The sequence below is a fragment of the Anopheles cruzii genome, chromosome 3, assembly GCF_943734635.1.
Source record: "Anopheles cruzii chromosome 3, idAnoCruzAS_RS32_06, whole genome shotgun sequence".
Lineage (NCBI taxonomy): Eukaryota > Metazoa > Arthropoda > Insecta > Diptera > Culicidae > Anopheles > Anopheles cruzii.
Genome location: NC_069145.1, coordinates 75,368,505 through 75,383,250, shown reverse-complemented (window position 1 = coordinate 75,383,250; position 14,746 = coordinate 75,368,505). Strand labels below are relative to the sequence as shown.

Genomic DNA, 14,746 nt, shown 5'->3' with positions numbered 1-14,746 from the left:
TCGTTTCAGCTCCGGGAGCGACGAGGAGATTGGTCTTATTTAGCACTTTTCTGTAGAATAATGCATGGTGGTCATGCACGCGATAGCCGGCAACAAAGGCACAATAGTTGGATGTTCAAAATGTTACTGAAAGCGCTAGAGGATCGCTGAGAAAATCGCTATCCCTCGGCAAAGATTATTTGTTTCAATGCCCACTTCTCAATCCCAAAATCGGCTTTTCGGATGATCAAACAAAATGCTCTAGTCAGCTGTATTTTGAGGAGGAATTAGACTTTCTTAGATGTTTCAAATCACCATCAAAACGCATCAAAAGTCAGCAAATAAAATCAATAAATTGCGACTAAGAAACGAAAGCCAGAATTAAAAACACAACGCTTACAGACAATAACACACGCGCGCGCGTAAGAACTGCACTCGTTTCTATCATACATACCGTTGGCGAGACTGGCCGGCGGTAGCACGTAGGTAGGAACACATTCAGCGTGGCTGGAACCTTAGCTCCTAGAACAGCGTCGAGAGCTGGTGTCAGGAAACGCAGTCTTTTTCGCGAGGAAACTGGGGCATCGGCAGATCCTTTGCAAAGCACTTACAATTACAGGACGTCACCGGGCACTCGGTGTTTTGATTGAACCACTCGGTCAAGTGCTCGGTGTGGCCGCCGTGGCGGCAAGTCTGGCACCAGCTGAACCACTTGGAAAACGGCTTCGACTGCCAACCGATCTGACCCTGGATCGCTTGGCTCTGCGATATGGCGCCCATCGTGGTACCCATGTGCAGCAAGCAAAGGGCGCACCGCGGAAGTGGCTTGCGGCAGTGTGGGCAGGACGAAAGCTTGTGCATGCTGGTGGCATTGCCTCGCATCCGCGCATCGTCCTGGAGGGCCATCGAAACATTTTTACCACAGAAATTGCACAACAAAAACACGGACCGTGAACTGCGTGGCGGTGTCCGAATGCTGCCGAGTGTGATGTCCAGCTGTGCTCGCTGTTCCCACAGGCCCCACACGTCCAGCATGTCGCGATACGTGGCAATCCAATACTGGACGCGATAGTCGGTCAGCAGTTCGGACGTGAGAAACCGTGCGGCCACAAGCGCCACCGTCTGCACGTCCTCCGTACGGTCCAGGTGACTCTGGAGCAGATTGATCCCGTCGTTCGTTGCACCCGTCAGCAGCAGCCCGTTCAAATCTCCCGTCTCGATGCAGTTCGCCACCATGCCCTTGGTGTACTCGGCCAGCTTCAAGTCGGACAGAAAGTTGCACGCGAACGCCATCCGATCGCTGAGCGAAATCTGCGTCTCGTTCGTCACCGTTTCGAAGCCCTCCTTTTCGTGGGCCAAAAAGGAAAACATGCACCTCAGATACGGATCATCGATCTGCGTGCGCGCAGCACCGCACTGCTTGCGCCACAGCTCGGACCGGTCGGCCGAGAAGCCGGACAACGCGATGGCCGCCACACGCAGCAACGAGCTGGGATCCGACGCTTGATCGGCTCCCCGACCCAAGATGTCGATCGCCAGCCGGACACGAAAGTGAAAACATGCCAACAGGGCCGCCCGGGTGTACTCGCGTTTGGTGCAAAGTTCATCGAGGAACGCACCAAACGAGCCCTCCTTGTCACGCTCGAATGTCCAACCGCACAGTAGTTGGGCAACGTCGCGCTGCTCACTACGGTACACCACCAGCCCGCTGCACATACTGAAATCGATCCACTTGGTATTGACCGGTTCCGACTGGGACATCGGTGGACCATCCAGCGCGCTGCTCACACCGAGAATGGCTTTCAGTCCTAGCTTGCAGTCTTCCTTCACCATGTGGCTCAGCATTCGCCAAACCGACTGCAGCCCATCGTTCTTCTCCACCAGCTCCCCGTTCCGATGCAGATCGGCCATCAGACCGTAGTTCTTCAGTGCCCGGTGTTGCATCGTTTCCGCAATATCCTCCTCACAGCTATCCATCGTCCACTGGTTCAGTGAATCGGTTGGCGTTGAGGAACGTGTCGGTGTCGCAAATTGACGCAGATCGGTGCCATTATTGCCGAACAGATTGTTGTTGTTATCCCACGAAACGGCCACCCGTTGCGGGATACGATAATCGCAGATATTGCCCACACTCGATAGAGCAAGCATTCTCTCTAGCTCGTACGGATGCCACGACAGGTGCGCCATCGACGGTATCCGGCTGGTTGTGATCGTATTGGCTGTCGTTTGAAACGGCGAAACGAACCGTTTAACCGAGTGCGGCTCACCACCGTCCATCTCCGAGCCGGGCCAGTGCAGATCGATGAGATTGATCAACGGCGAATCGCGCTGCAACGTGGACAGGACGGACGATCGCGTTGGGCACCAGGCGAGCTGGCTGATGCTTTTCTGCATCTGTATTTGGCTAATCGGTTTCTCCAGTGACCGCAGGTCCCACAGATTGATAATGTTTTCGACATAGCTTGCCAAATACCGACCATTGGGCGCTACGCAAACACCGTTCACCGTTCGCGTGTTTGCGACCGTCGTCACCGGTGGATTCTCTGTGGAGCAAAAATTCAATAAGATGTACTTTTTGCTGCTAAGGCTTGATAACTATGAGAACTCACGTCTGAAATCCATCATTTTGATGTACTTGTGGCTCATGCCGGCAATCAACACCTGCGGAAAGGTCTTGTCCCAGCAAACGGAATGCGCCGTTTCAGACAGTCCCACCATACTCACGATTGCTACAAAAGGACAAAAGAACATTCGTAAAGACTTTAGAGTTACCGAAAGAACGCTCCTCTGTTACTAACACGATTGATTCGGTACACCGCGCTCCGTGTCCCAAATGGTGATACAATTGTCCGACCGATTGCGATCGTGGCCCATCGCCAGAAAGTTTGGTTCCAATTCGCTCCACGCAATGCACGTGCACGCTCTCGAGATCCGGGGCGCTACGCAGAAAAAACGGGATCCAATTAGCGTCTATCGCTTACGACTCCGGGCCACCGGCAGAACCGGTTTACTTACTGAATTCCACATTGTTCTCGGGAGCAAAGTTACATAACGCCACCTTTCCGTTGGGCAACCCGGCAGCGAAATAGATGTCTCCTCCACCATGGTACGACGGGGCTACGGTACGCACGAACTGATAGCGCGTCTCGAAGGCAATCAACGTGGCAGTGGTCGTTTTCGAGATGTCCAGGTTAATGTCTGTCGAGAGCGATTGCAAAAACTAATCAGTTCTACCGAAACCATTCAGTGACGAGGGGCCCGCCAAGCGGTTACACTTACTTGTTTTCTCTCCATGATCGACGAGATCGCGCTTCACCTGATAGAGATTGATTTCGGAACTGGCCGCTGTTAGGAACCGATCCGAGTACTTCGGGAACCAGTGTAGCTCCACGATAGTTTGTGACATTCTGTAGCAGTGATAATTCTAGTGCATCGCCAGTCCGACCCGTTGTGGCAGTTTTCGTTTTATCAGTCGCGCAGTACAGTGAAACTCAACTGATAACACGGCACGCAGTTTGTTTTTATTATTCTCGCCTCACACTGTTTTTGCGGAGTTTTGTTTTTGGTTCACTGACAGCTGCGAATCGGTTGAATGGTGAACCGGTTTGCGTGCGACAGCGTTTGAATAGGAACCGTTACGTTGCAGGCGAGCTTCAGGTTGGAAATCATTTCGAGTTTACACGTTGATCCGTTTGATTGAGAAAAATGTAACTTCTTTTATTATTGCGATGCCTTACGCTAAGTACTATAATTACAACAAGAGTTAAGAACCACCAACAAAACGAGTCTTTGTCCATTCCCTAAGAATTTTCCTAGCACTTTCTGGCCCATCTACCAACAACGCTGACAGAGCTTCCATTCAACTATTCTATTCGCTTTAAAAATGCTACAACTGAAAGTGACACTTTAATGCTTTTTCCTTCCACTAACGAGGCACATTTTTTAATGTTGGCAATTGATTTCACGACCACCGTCCGAAACAGAAACCGAGACAACACACACTCTGCGGAGAACCGCCACAATCAATCATTGGGGACATTTCTGACTAGTTTAAGCTGTTTAACCGGACACTGTCTGCCTGTTTTTTACCTAAATGCATTGAACTGTAGTGCCCTCGCAAGCGATCGCTGTGAAACGTGAAACTAGCGCGTGTCCGTGTGTGTTTATTACAAAATGAGGAAAATTGAGTGCACACGCTTCAAAATCTTAACTACCGTAACTACCCCACTAGGCCTGAAGGGCGAATAGAAAAGCGATGTACGCGAGAGAGTAAGAAAGTTCAGTCAAGTTTTTTCGAGCCCACGGTTTCGGGTCTGGTTGGCACTTCCTGTTTAACGGCATCGTTCGATTCCTGCGTCAAGCCGGTATCGGCAAGCGAATCGGTTGCTTCCTGCTGTTCAGCCGTTTGCGGTTCGCCTTCCGTGCCCGCCGTATCGCATACTTCGTTCGAGGGTGCTAGTTCCAGTTGTCGCGCTTCTGTGTTTTGAAGCTCCAACTCAGATTCAACTGTGAAAGACACCGGAAGGTATTAGTGCCAACGTGTGCAAAGTGGCCGCGTGCAAAGATCAACTCACTTGGTCCTTCCTCTCCAACACCCGGACTACGGGGTTCGCCCGATTGGGACGAGGCGGACGATCTATCCTCACCCTCCTCTCCGTCGGAACTCTCGCTTGATTCTTGCTTCGCCTGAAGCTTGTCAAGCTGATCCAGGGAGAGCCGCGGGGCCATCGGACGCTGCTTTTTCGCCGGATTGAATGTACCGCAGAATGCACAGCGGAACGCCGTGTACTCGTACTCTTCCTTGAGCGCCATGCCTTTTCGAGGGCCCAAAAACAAATATAAGTCGGTTAAAGTAGGTATTACAACGCCCAGCACGGGCCGATACTCACCATTGTGCATGTAGCATTCACTGCAGATCATCGCGAACCGGTGCGATGGACCATCACCGACCAGATAGTCGACCATTTTCTCCACCACCCCTTTTGCGTTTTGATTGATGATAGGGAACGGTGTCCTTCGGTACGGTGTCGGACTTTGGCGACCCGAAAACGGTTGCTGGAGTGACGGCCGTATCATCATTCCGCCCGGAGCCGTCCGTGACATTTGCATGGCCATTACCGGCCGGCCCTGTGGCGTCATCGGCGTTCCCATTCTACCACCTCCCATCGACGGTGGTGAGACCTGTCTCTGCGGCACGCTAGGTGCGGGAGGGCGTGGCGAGGGCATTCCTACCGGGATTGGCTTCGGTGTGCTGCCAGTCACCGGCGAACGAAGTGCCGTTAGGGTAGCGTTAAACGCTTGCGTCTGCAACCGGTGCGATTTGTCACCGTATTTGTCCAAAATCTCGACCGCCACCTTGTACGTTTCCTTGTCCATCACCTTCTCGAGGATTTTCTTCTTCTCCGTGCGCAAGTCTTTCAGCTTGTTCGAGTTCTGGCGCACCTTCCTCTCGTAGTGCCAAGCGAGAACGCGCTTCACGATGAAGATGCTGTGGAAACGTAATTAAATAAGAACCTAATATTAGCTGGGATGGCAAAACGGCAGAGTATCGTTCATTTAGAGGAGTACTTACATGATTGGACAAATGAGCAGCGGAACCGAGTGGACAATCCGTTCGTTCCATGTTGGAGGAAAGAACACAAAGTAGAACACGAGCGACCCGAGAATGTACAGCACGATGGAGGTAACCAAAAATCGCCCAACAAACCGCTTTCGCCGCTCCTGAGTGGTTATCGTGTACGCTTCGATGTCTTTTATCTTTTCCTCCAATTTATCCAACACTTCGAGCGTAGTTTTCTCTTTCTGCGAAAAGAAAGCAAAAGAAAGAGTACCGTAAAAAATGAAAACCGTGATTATGAGATGAGTCGACTACCGGGACGGTCACTTAGTGCCGAAAGCTGCCACGCTCCGCTAAACACCGATCGGCGTCAATTGCTTAGGCGGCTTAGTGAATGCAGCCACGAGCGGATCAGCGCTGAAGCTAGAGTGAATGTGCCACCGAATGGTGCGGGGCCAAAGTGATTGAATATGTATTTTTATGCCGCTTCGAGCTGACGGCGGAAAATGTCGATGCGAATTTAATTAAATGTCGAATTTTGCCTTTTACCGTACGGCCGGCAAAATACATTCAAAAGTCTCCTGTGCGAACCATGAGAAAATCTTGGTACATGAGGGCAAAAAACCGCCCCGAGGACTATTGAACTGCTTCTATGTTACGCAACATTGCCTTTTTGCTATCACTGATAGTGCAGCTTGATAATTCACTTCTTATTCAAAACAACATATCATTCAACGTTTGCAACGCCATTTGCATCCACTTCCACGGTCAACGCAAGCAACAAAATAAGCGGCACAAAAGTGCGCATACTTTAAACAGCCCTACTGACCCTAAAAAACAGCCTCAAGACCAAAGTCTCCGCAAAAAAGAACGTATAAATGGGCTGGCGGCTAGCTGGCTCTACCAATATCGGCGGCTATTGGTAACACTCCCCCCCAGTACGACGACGCGGTTGTCGGTTGACGTCTTCGTACGATAGCCTGCTAGCGGCTGCCGCGCCTGACAGTTTGTGTATTGTTTACCTGCGCTAGCTTGTCTCGTCTGTCAGGCTGTCTGTTGCTGTTGTTTTCCCGCTTCTACGTTACGTTTTCTATCAACACGTTCGCTATCAACCTCTCTCCCTGCTAATGCCTTTGGTGAGGCCTGATTATTACGTATTTCGCGATTTACTAGTACCTCTCTTCTAGGGTTTTCGTGCGGCCTCGCGGCCTATGCCCTTGCCGGGCATCCCTAATTCTATGCCCTTGCCGGGCCGGGTATCGTTCTTGTTTGGGTTCGGATGGCATCACGTCGAGAACGGCGAGTTTCGTGACGGGTCGTACATAAGTGTTTTTCGCCGTCCTGACGCTTGCTGATCTAACCTGTCCGTCCCGCTTGCTGACGAACACTCGGTCCACCGCGCCCTTCGGCCAGTAGTTTCGGGGTAGCTTGGGATCGGCTATTACTACCACGTCACCGATGGAAGCCGCTAACGGCGTCGCTAGATTGTCCGGGTTCATTTTAAGCTTATTGGACAGCAAAATCACAGCCACGAGCACGAAGTCGAGAACGAAGCGCGGAGTGGTCGCCGTAAACATGCTCGACGCCGTCAGCAGTATAGCATAGTCGAAGACAAACTCGCCGCTTATGATCGAACCGACGGTGGTCGCAAAGATAGACACAATGAACGCCGCCACGATCGCTTGCACCTGTACCGACGCTATGTTGCCAGGGACCATTCCGCCGCTCGGGTGGCTGGGATCACCACCACCTCCGACCGCATCTCTTCCTGCCGCGTCACCATCGCCATCGCCACCAGCATTGTCCAGCTGCGCCCGCTTCGCCACGGCCATCGCGCCATCACCCTCACCGACATCAAGACCAGCCAGGCTGCCGGTCTCGGCACTGCTGATACCGCCCCGGTGGTCCGTCTCCGACGATGCGATCGACGTCGTGATGATCGAGGTTGGTGAACCGCTCGCCGATAATGGATGATTCGGAGACTCATCCGCTCCATCACCGTTGTTGCCTTCGTCACTCCGAGACTGAGCTGCTACTACGTTCTGCCTCTGGTTGGTGCCTCCACAGACGGTCCATCCTAGGCGGGACTTGACCGCTACCGGCGTGTTTGCTGCGCCCTCTCGACATTTCAGTACCAGCCCTACTTGAAGGTGCCCAATTCCGATGAGGAGTCTTGGGCGGGCATTTGAGTACGTGTCCAGTGGCAGGCCCCGCAGGTGGGGGTAATGGGCTTGTAGGGCTTTGCCGTCGAGCGATTGCTCCGGCAGGTCCAGTTTCCGCACCGTCTTCACTCCGGCCAGAGCATACTGGTGCCCCTGTAGCTTGCCCGAAACCGTCAGTGTAACGCTGCGCGATGCCTTCTCCACGCGAGTGACCCCACCCGTCCATTGTAGGTGTAGGGGCTGGCTGGGCCCCTCGAGGCCGAGTTCATCAGCGAGCCCGTCCTCCACCAGCGTGAAGGACGACCCTTCGTCCACGAAGGCCACTGCCGTAACCGGTCCGCTCTTACCGTATAGTGTGACGGGATGGTACCGAAACCGGGGGCTGGCATTGCAATCCTCACAGGTTTGAACGCAGTGCGTTGCGTGCTCTCCTGCGGCTGACGACGGCTCGCTAGCGGTGGCCACCGTAGCCGTTCCTTCGCGGTGCAGTAGGGCGTGGTGTTGTTCCGTACACCCCTGGCTGCCACATGACCGAGCTGTGCATGGGCCCTTATGCCGACGCAGGCAAACGAAGCACAGGCGACTCGCCCTGGCGACCTTCCACCGGTCCTCTATGCTCGTGTTGATGAAGCGGCCGCATCGATCTACCGCACGGCATACCCCTCCGCAACCGGCACACGTATTTGCCGGCGGAGTGGGCGTGCGGTTTGGTGAGGCCGTTCTGGGAGCGGGGAGCGGTCCCTGGCGTGTGGCCTGACTCTCCGATCTCATCTCCGGCGGTGAGTCCTTGCTTTGTGTCCAGGAGAGGGGGCTGAGGGTTTCTGCTGTCGCGTACAGCCATCGGCTGAATGTGGTAAGGTTCGACGCCTCTCCAGGCGACTGCATCACCCACATTTGCTGCAGCGAGATGGGCAACTTCCCCAGCAACTGGTGTAATAGGGTGCTGTTGTGGCAGTACTCCTGTGCCCCGCAAATTCCGATATTTTCTACGCAGTTCTGCACCGCTACCGCGAAGTCGATGAGCGCCTCCCATTGTCCTTCCCGGACCGGCGGCAGTCGGTTCATCTTTTCGGTGAGCAGGTGCACTATCCGCAGGGGGTGACCGAAGCGCATCTTCAGCGTGGCGATCACTCTTTCCACGTTGTCGGGGTGAAGTAGGAGACACCTCACCGTCTCGAGCGCCTTCCCGCGCAAGCTCCTCTCCAACCGCATGAGGTTTTCGTCTGCGGTGAAGCCACACCTCATTGTGCTTCGGTTGAAGGAGGCGAGGAAGGTTGGCCACTGTTCCACGTTGCCGTCGAAAACGGGTAACTCCTGCGAGGCGGCACCTTGTCTCGCGGCCACCTGTGACCGCGACAGTTGGAATTCGCCCGCTGAGTCTCCCCAGTTGTCGTAAAATTCCGGGTCGGTAGCCATCCGGATCGCGGTTGAGCTGGCTGGCGGCCGACGGGCTGGCTCAGCCGGGCTCTCTCGGGGGCTCTCTCGGGGACTCGGGCAGTAACGCACTGGGTGCCGTGGTACGCTGGCTCGGTCGCTCATGTTTGCTCGTGACGAGCCGGGTAAGGATGACTTACACTCTAACAGTGTGCGTTGTCGATCCCGGAGTCTCCGGAACTCTCTCTGGTGCAGCTGGATCTCTCTTTCTAGGCGCTCCAGCTCCAGCAGCTTCCTTTCGTTTGTGTCGCGTTGCTGAGTGCTTGTCGAGCCTCCCACGCTCAGCGCGATCTTCGGCGTGGCTTCTCTCGCGCTCAGCACTGGCCGCTGTTTTGGGGTCAGCGCCCCGAGCTGTCCCTGCGGCGGCGTCTTAACCTTGCCCGCTTTCCTACGGGTTCCTCGTGGTCCTTTTGGCGCCTTCGCCGGGGGTGCTTGCGCCTCTGCCGAGTGCGGTGTCGTCGCGCTCGCCTTCGCACTCGTTCCACTCGCCTTTGCACTTGTTCCGGCCTTCGCCGCACTGCCCGGGAGATCGTCACTTCCCGCCATCGCTTCCAGTTTTAAACTTCGCGCGCGAACTCACTAAGCGTACGCACTATGGTTTGCCCTTACCGGGACTTGGTTGGTTTTTCCCTTGCCGGGTTTTGATTTGTTTTGCCTTTGAGTGTTACTAAACACTCTCGGATATAATTTTGAGTGTTGAGTAATAGTCAAACACCGCGACCGTTCCGTATCTTGAAGTCCTTTATTATCGATCACGAAAGAAGCGATCCGAAAGAAGCGACTCAAAATTAGTCCGTCTGGTCCGGCGTTTCGCTTATCACTCCTGGTTCTTTCGTAATGCCAAGAGTGTCCCAGAGAGTGTCGACCGATGATCCTACCTCTCTCACTCGTGAGTCGATCGGTGATCATCTCTCTTGGCTCGTTGGCTTGGCTTGGCTCGTATGCGGGTCTTCAGCTTGTTTGCAGCCTGGCATGCAAGCTAGCTGGCTGGCTGGCGGCTAGCTGGCTCTACCAATATCGGCGGCTATTGGTAACACCTACTGACCCTAAAAAACAGCCTCAAGACCAAAGTCTCCGCAAAAACAAAACGTAAAAATGGCACAATTGGCAAACGTGCTGCGTCACGAAGCGTCTTAAATGTTTGGGCGCCCCATTGGCGAGCGAAAAAAGGGTGTTTTTAATCATTAAATCCTAGTAGACTAGATCTCGAAGCAATAAAAAAAGCAAAACGTTTCTTATCGTACACCTCGGCCTCTGATACCACCACAAGAGCAGTTGGCGATGGAGAGCGCGCGTCACACAATTCGAACCAAACCGTTCATTGGCGCGCGTGGTGGCCGTGAAAAACAGCAAACGACCCCCCCGGCGGAATACCTACCCGAAATCTTGAAATAATAACCCCCATCGTGCAGCCGTTGAATCAAACGGTCCGTTCCGCTGGTGACCAGGCACCGCCAGTGATCCGTGCGCGCTCTGTAAAGAAGAGAATTTTCCAAACGCATTACGTCGACCGCGGACCAATAACGCCGATCCCATTCGGGCCCCACAAGTGGCGTCTGCTAATTTTAAAATCCAAAACGCGCTGAAACACACGAAAAATCCGCCAAAAATAGACCGAAAGCCGATCACTTGATGCTTACCAATGTCGTTTGAAGTGGAGCGTCGTAGACGGATTAACTGTGGGGCAGGTTTGTAACTTGATCAATTTTTGTCCTTCAGATTTGCGTCACTCAAGCTCCATATGATCCTTGCCAGCTTCCGGTGCACCGAATTGGCCGTCGAAAGGTTAGTTCTGACGAAAGCTTTCTCCGCCACGGAACGATCACCAACAGTTCACACAGCGACCAACGACCCTGAACCGTGTGTGGTATCTGGCCTGGGGGAACGATCACGGTTTACCAGCGCATGTTTACAATTGGAGCACGCCAGCACGGCTCACGACTCGATGATTCGTTCACCAATTATGTGTCCCGCTCGGAAGTGTTTTGATTCGCGATACGTGTTTGCCACCTCTTCTCGCGGTTGCGGTCGGTTTGTTGCCTGCTTATGGACTTGTCAACGCTCGGAGCAACCAAACTCCGCGTCGTCGGAACCATCATTGCCAGGGCAGTGTTGCCAACTTAGCGTAGATTCTGTCAAAACCGGTTCGCTGCAGGTTTTGTATTTGAATGTTGACTTTCAAAGGACGGTTAGAAAACCAATGGGATCAAAAAATTTGGAATCGCAATATCGCAAAATATTTAAAATGGTTACAATTGTTTATCAGAAAAACTAATGAGAACTGTTGTATGAATGTAGGAATTGTACGATAGTTTTCACCGGGCATCCGGTAGATGACGGTTGATCAAACGGCCACGATCAAAATACGTTGCAATGGACTCTAGAACGAATTTATATTATCACAAAAACGTATTTATGAACCACGTTTCTTTGCTTAAGTAGCGAGTATGGTTTTACACGGAATTATGATTGGATTAAAATGTTTTATTGAATAATTTTAATTGTTTCAATGATGGTAGTTTTCCTCGGCCAAGCACTTTGGTATTTTTCTATTTACACTTTATTTTAAAATCGCACACAAATAGGTTTATATCTAACCGCTAACAGTGATCATACATCTTCCAAATATTATTCCCACCAGGATCGACGGCAGGGACACACTTGCTAGGGAGCTTTGTCCACTTCTTCCTATCTGCGGTTGAAACAGTGCCACATCTTCCATCGAAGAGCTCCATCCGATGATCTACAACTCAAAGTTTGGTTAGACCGACCTTGCCACACACTCTATCGGGATTCGTTACCTCTTCTGCTCGATTCTGGACCTCTAACCAAGCTTCGAGGGGTCGGAAAAATTCCAACATAGGATCCACCGTCAGTCGCGATGTTTTCCCACGTGTCAGCAATTTGATGAGCTGAGTCGCCGGTAATGAAGCTCCCTGTTGCATCATGTCACTACAAGGGGACGAGATCGCATTAATCATGAAAACAGGCTGATCCTAATCCGGTTCTTACCTTAAAATGCGGCCCGCTTCACGTGATCGATAAAAATCACACGTGTGCAGGGGACCGTAATGGTGCGCTGCTTGGCACAGTTCGGCGAAAATCTGAAACTGCAGCACCGTGGCCACAAAATACTTGATGTAGTCCTGATCGGAAATCACGTGGAACTTGGCACCGGCATCGAAATGCTCGAAGCCCCGACCTGCCGGTGGAATCACGCCTTGGTACCGCAGACGAAGCTCCCACCAACGGGCATTCATCCCGACTGGTCCTTTCTCGAAAACATACCAACGCCACTGTAGAAAAAAGTAAAAACATTTGGCTTATTACCGGCGACTGTTAACTCTCCCATCTGTGTACCTTTTCCAGTGCCAAACTGAATGCCATGAAGGGCAACTTATCCAGTGCCAAATTAAGCAGATACTCTATGTTGATCATCGTGTTCCCGTTTGCCACGGCCACCGCACTGTTGAGCAGTCCGATTTTCTGCAAATGTGCCGGTCCCCCAACGCTCAGCGTAACTGCGTTCGCCAGCGCCTCGTGAAAAGCCGGGGTCGGTCCTTCGCGGTACAGGAACGGTTGGCTGGCGTATTGCATATAGTACTGGACGTGTGTCATTTCGTGGTGTGCACTCACGAAATCGTCCAACGTCACCTGGGTACACTGCTTGATCCGAAAGTCTATCTTGTTGCAAAAATCCCACGCCGAAGCACTGCACTGTCCCGCCCCGTCTGACGGGTTTTGGAGCATCGAGTTGCGCCAAAATTCCGGGGCAAGCGGCGGCAGACCAATGGAGGTGAAGAACTCTTCGGCCGTCTGGAACATCTTCAATGGTGTGTAACCCTGTCGGACCATCTCTCCCGTCACGTCGGGCGATTCCGGTGGGCCCGGTTTGATGATGTCCATGATGTTGCGCCAGTTCTGGGCCCACATGTTTCCCAGTAAATGGGCCGGTATCGGGCCGTTTCGCCTGATGACGTACTCCCCGTACTTCCGGACCAATCCACTACGGACGAACGTGAACAGTTGCTTGTACAGTGGCTGCAGCTGATTCCAGAGATCGTTGACGGTGAAGAAAAATTCGCCATCCTCGTACACCGATCGCATCTGTTCTCCCGCATCGTGAAACCCGTGTCGTTCGGCCGCCTGATTGGCCAGGTCTAGGTAGCGCATGAACGTGTTCCTCACCGGTGGGCCCGTCTTTTCGCGCCACGCAATCCAATAGTATCGCAATTCGGGCTCCACACGACTCGTCTCCATAATACGCGCCAGATCGGGACTGATCTTCAAGTCACAGTAGTTGCTGCCGTAGCCATTGGCGTAGTTCGAGCTTTCATAGCCAACCGACGATCCCGCCGACGAAAATGTGCCCCTCCCGGTGGAGTCCACCCCCCGGAAAGGGCACACTTTCGCACTGTTGTAGTTATCCTTCAGCAGGCTCAACACGTGCTGCAGCTCTGCGTACTTATCGTCGCCCAATCCACACCGGCCCTGCTGTACGATTCGTCCGATCTGACGCCGGATGCTGGGGTCGATGATTCGCCCCAAATCCAACGATTGCACCCTTCGCCAGCTGATGCACTCGAACCGCTGGGCGAGATTTTGTTGTTCCCGCATCCGCCGCTTGTTAAACTCCGTCCCGTTGGTGGAGAAACGCCACTCGGCGTTGGCCACTCGGTTACACATTTCCGCCGCTTCCCGATCAAACTCACGAAGAAACTGAATCGCCTCGCCCACATTATCGTTGTTCGTCTTGGCGTAAATTTAGAAAGAAAAATGAAATCAATCAATGCCACGTCAGGGAAATTTTTGCACAAATTGTGATCCTTTAAACACAACTAAACAACTGCAAAACACTTCAAAAATTTGAAATCATCAAAAAAACAGTCAATGCGAGTTTCGTTAATTTTTCACATTCTTCTATTGATTCAACAACCACGAACATTTTAAGAGTTTAACAATCTCTTCACTCACTCACGCCAATTAATAACTTTAACAATCAAACATTTAAGAAATATGTAGAACACCTCGAACACCATTCGATACCTCTGTGTAACGTAGATCGCTGATCTGGCCGCTCACCAGCACTCCCAGAAGGGTGCAATAGAACAACGCGCCCACCATGGCTCTGAACGGGGCGTCTACTGGGCGGACTCACGCATCACTGATCGCCCCAAAAAACTCAAGAAACGGCGCCAGCGCCAAAGAGGTTCACGTTGGCCTAGCACCGAGAATGTTGAAGATCGGAAGGCTTCGGTACGTCGTCGACCGACTCCGGTGCGATACTGCGGCGGCCCACGGATGTCGTCAAGCAGCAGAGTGCCAGCCCTAGAAGCGATTCCTTCCAGCCCCGTATAATGCCTATTGTTTCACACCCCCCGGGCTTTGTGCGTCTCGCGGGCTGGCGAACCTTCCGATGGCGAAGTACACATTTGATTACATCGGAGATTATTGCTCCGAAAATCACTCACTGTGACGGCGGATGTGCCGCGCGAAGTAGCGGATCGCGATGCGTGATGAGTGCGGTAATCTTGCCCTCGGGAAAAGAGCGGCTCTCTACCGAAACCACTGCCTGGTAGGGTAAAAGGCTTATTACATTGCAATGAGTATCCGC

General features: G+C 52.7%; 3 protein-coding genes across 3 annotated transcripts; all 3 read right to left on the bottom strand.

The window, feature by feature from the left end:
- Nucleotides 1–341: 341 nt before the first annotated feature.
- On the bottom strand, nucleotides 342–3,431 carry LOC128272619 (GATOR complex protein MIOS). The gene is made up of 5 exons (XM_053010456.1): nucleotides 3,259–3,431; nucleotides 2,995–3,177; nucleotides 2,778–2,918; nucleotides 2,589–2,708; nucleotides 342–2,522 (listed from the first exon to the last, which is right to left on the bottom strand). Exons 1-5 carry the CDS (start codon nucleotides 3,383–3,385, stop codon nucleotides 526–528), a joined length of 2,568 nt encoding a protein of 855 aa, XP_052866416.1. The 5' UTR covers nucleotides 3,386–3,431; the 3' UTR covers nucleotides 342–525.
- Nucleotides 3,432–3,716: 285 nt separating this feature from the next.
- LOC128271855 (endoplasmic reticulum junction formation protein lunapark-B) lies at nucleotides 3,717–11,147 on the bottom strand. Its single transcript, XM_053009521.1, has 6 exons — nucleotides 10,773–11,147; nucleotides 10,511–10,605; nucleotides 5,552–5,781; nucleotides 4,869–5,467; nucleotides 4,554–4,793; nucleotides 3,717–4,485 (listed from the first exon to the last, which is right to left on the bottom strand). Exons 2-6 carry the CDS (start codon nucleotides 10,535–10,537, stop codon nucleotides 4,259–4,261), a joined length of 1,323 nt encoding a protein of 440 aa, XP_052865481.1. The 5' UTR covers nucleotides 10,538–10,605; nucleotides 10,773–11,147; the 3' UTR covers nucleotides 3,717–4,258.
- Nucleotides 11,148–11,725: 578 nt separating this feature from the next.
- Nucleotides 11,726–14,256, bottom strand: LOC128270997 (angiotensin-converting enzyme-like). Its single transcript, XM_053008425.1, has 5 exons — nucleotides 14,179–14,256; nucleotides 12,493–13,884; nucleotides 12,145–12,428; nucleotides 11,934–12,084; nucleotides 11,726–11,875 (listed from the first exon to the last, which is right to left on the bottom strand). Exons 1-5 carry the CDS (start codon nucleotides 14,254–14,256, stop codon nucleotides 11,726–11,728), a joined length of 2,055 nt encoding a protein of 684 aa, XP_052864385.1.
- Between the last annotated feature and the right edge of the window lie 490 nt (nucleotides 14,257–14,746).

What these genes read in the sequence shown, in the direction of transcription:
- LOC128270997 (XM_053008425.1), bottom strand. Translation starts at nt 14,256, where the DNA reads ATGGTGGGCGCGTTGTTCTATTGCACCCTTCTGGGAGTGCTGGTGAGC. An exon ending in GCGATCTACGTTACACAGAG is followed by an intron (nt 13,885 to 14,178) that starts GTATCGAATGGT and finishes ATTTACGCCAAG; the next exon opens with ACGAACAACGATAATGTGGG. An exon ending in GAAGCGGGCCGCATTTTAAG is followed by an intron (nt 12,085 to 12,144) that starts GTAAGAACCGGA and finishes GTCCCCTTGTAG; the next exon opens with TGACATGATGCAACAGGGAG.
- LOC128272619 (XM_053010456.1), bottom strand. Translation starts at nt 3,385, where the DNA reads ATGTCACAAACTATCGTGGAGCTACACTGGTTCCCGAAGTACTCGGAT. An exon ending in CGATCATGGAGAGAAAACAA is followed by an intron (nt 3,178 to 3,258) that starts GTAAGTGTAACC and finishes CGCTCTCGACAG; the next exon opens with ACATTAACCTGGACATCTCG. An exon ending in CGAGAACAATGTGGAATTCA is followed by an intron (nt 2,919 to 2,994) that starts GTAAGTAAACCG and finishes TTTTCTGCGTAG; the next exon opens with CGCCCCGGATCTCGAGAGCG.
- LOC128271855 (XM_053009521.1), bottom strand. Translation starts at nt 10,537, where the DNA reads ATGGGGGTTATTATTTCAAGATTTCGG. An exon ending in TTATTATTTCAAGATTTCGG is followed by an intron (nt 5,782 to 10,510) that starts GTAGGTATTCCG and finishes TTCTTTTCGCAG; the next exon opens with AAAGAGAAAACTACGCTCGA. An exon ending in CTGCTCATTTGTCCAATCAT is followed by an intron (nt 5,468 to 5,551) that starts GTAAGTACTCCT and finishes ACGTTTCCACAG; the next exon opens with CATCTTCATCGTGAAGCGCG.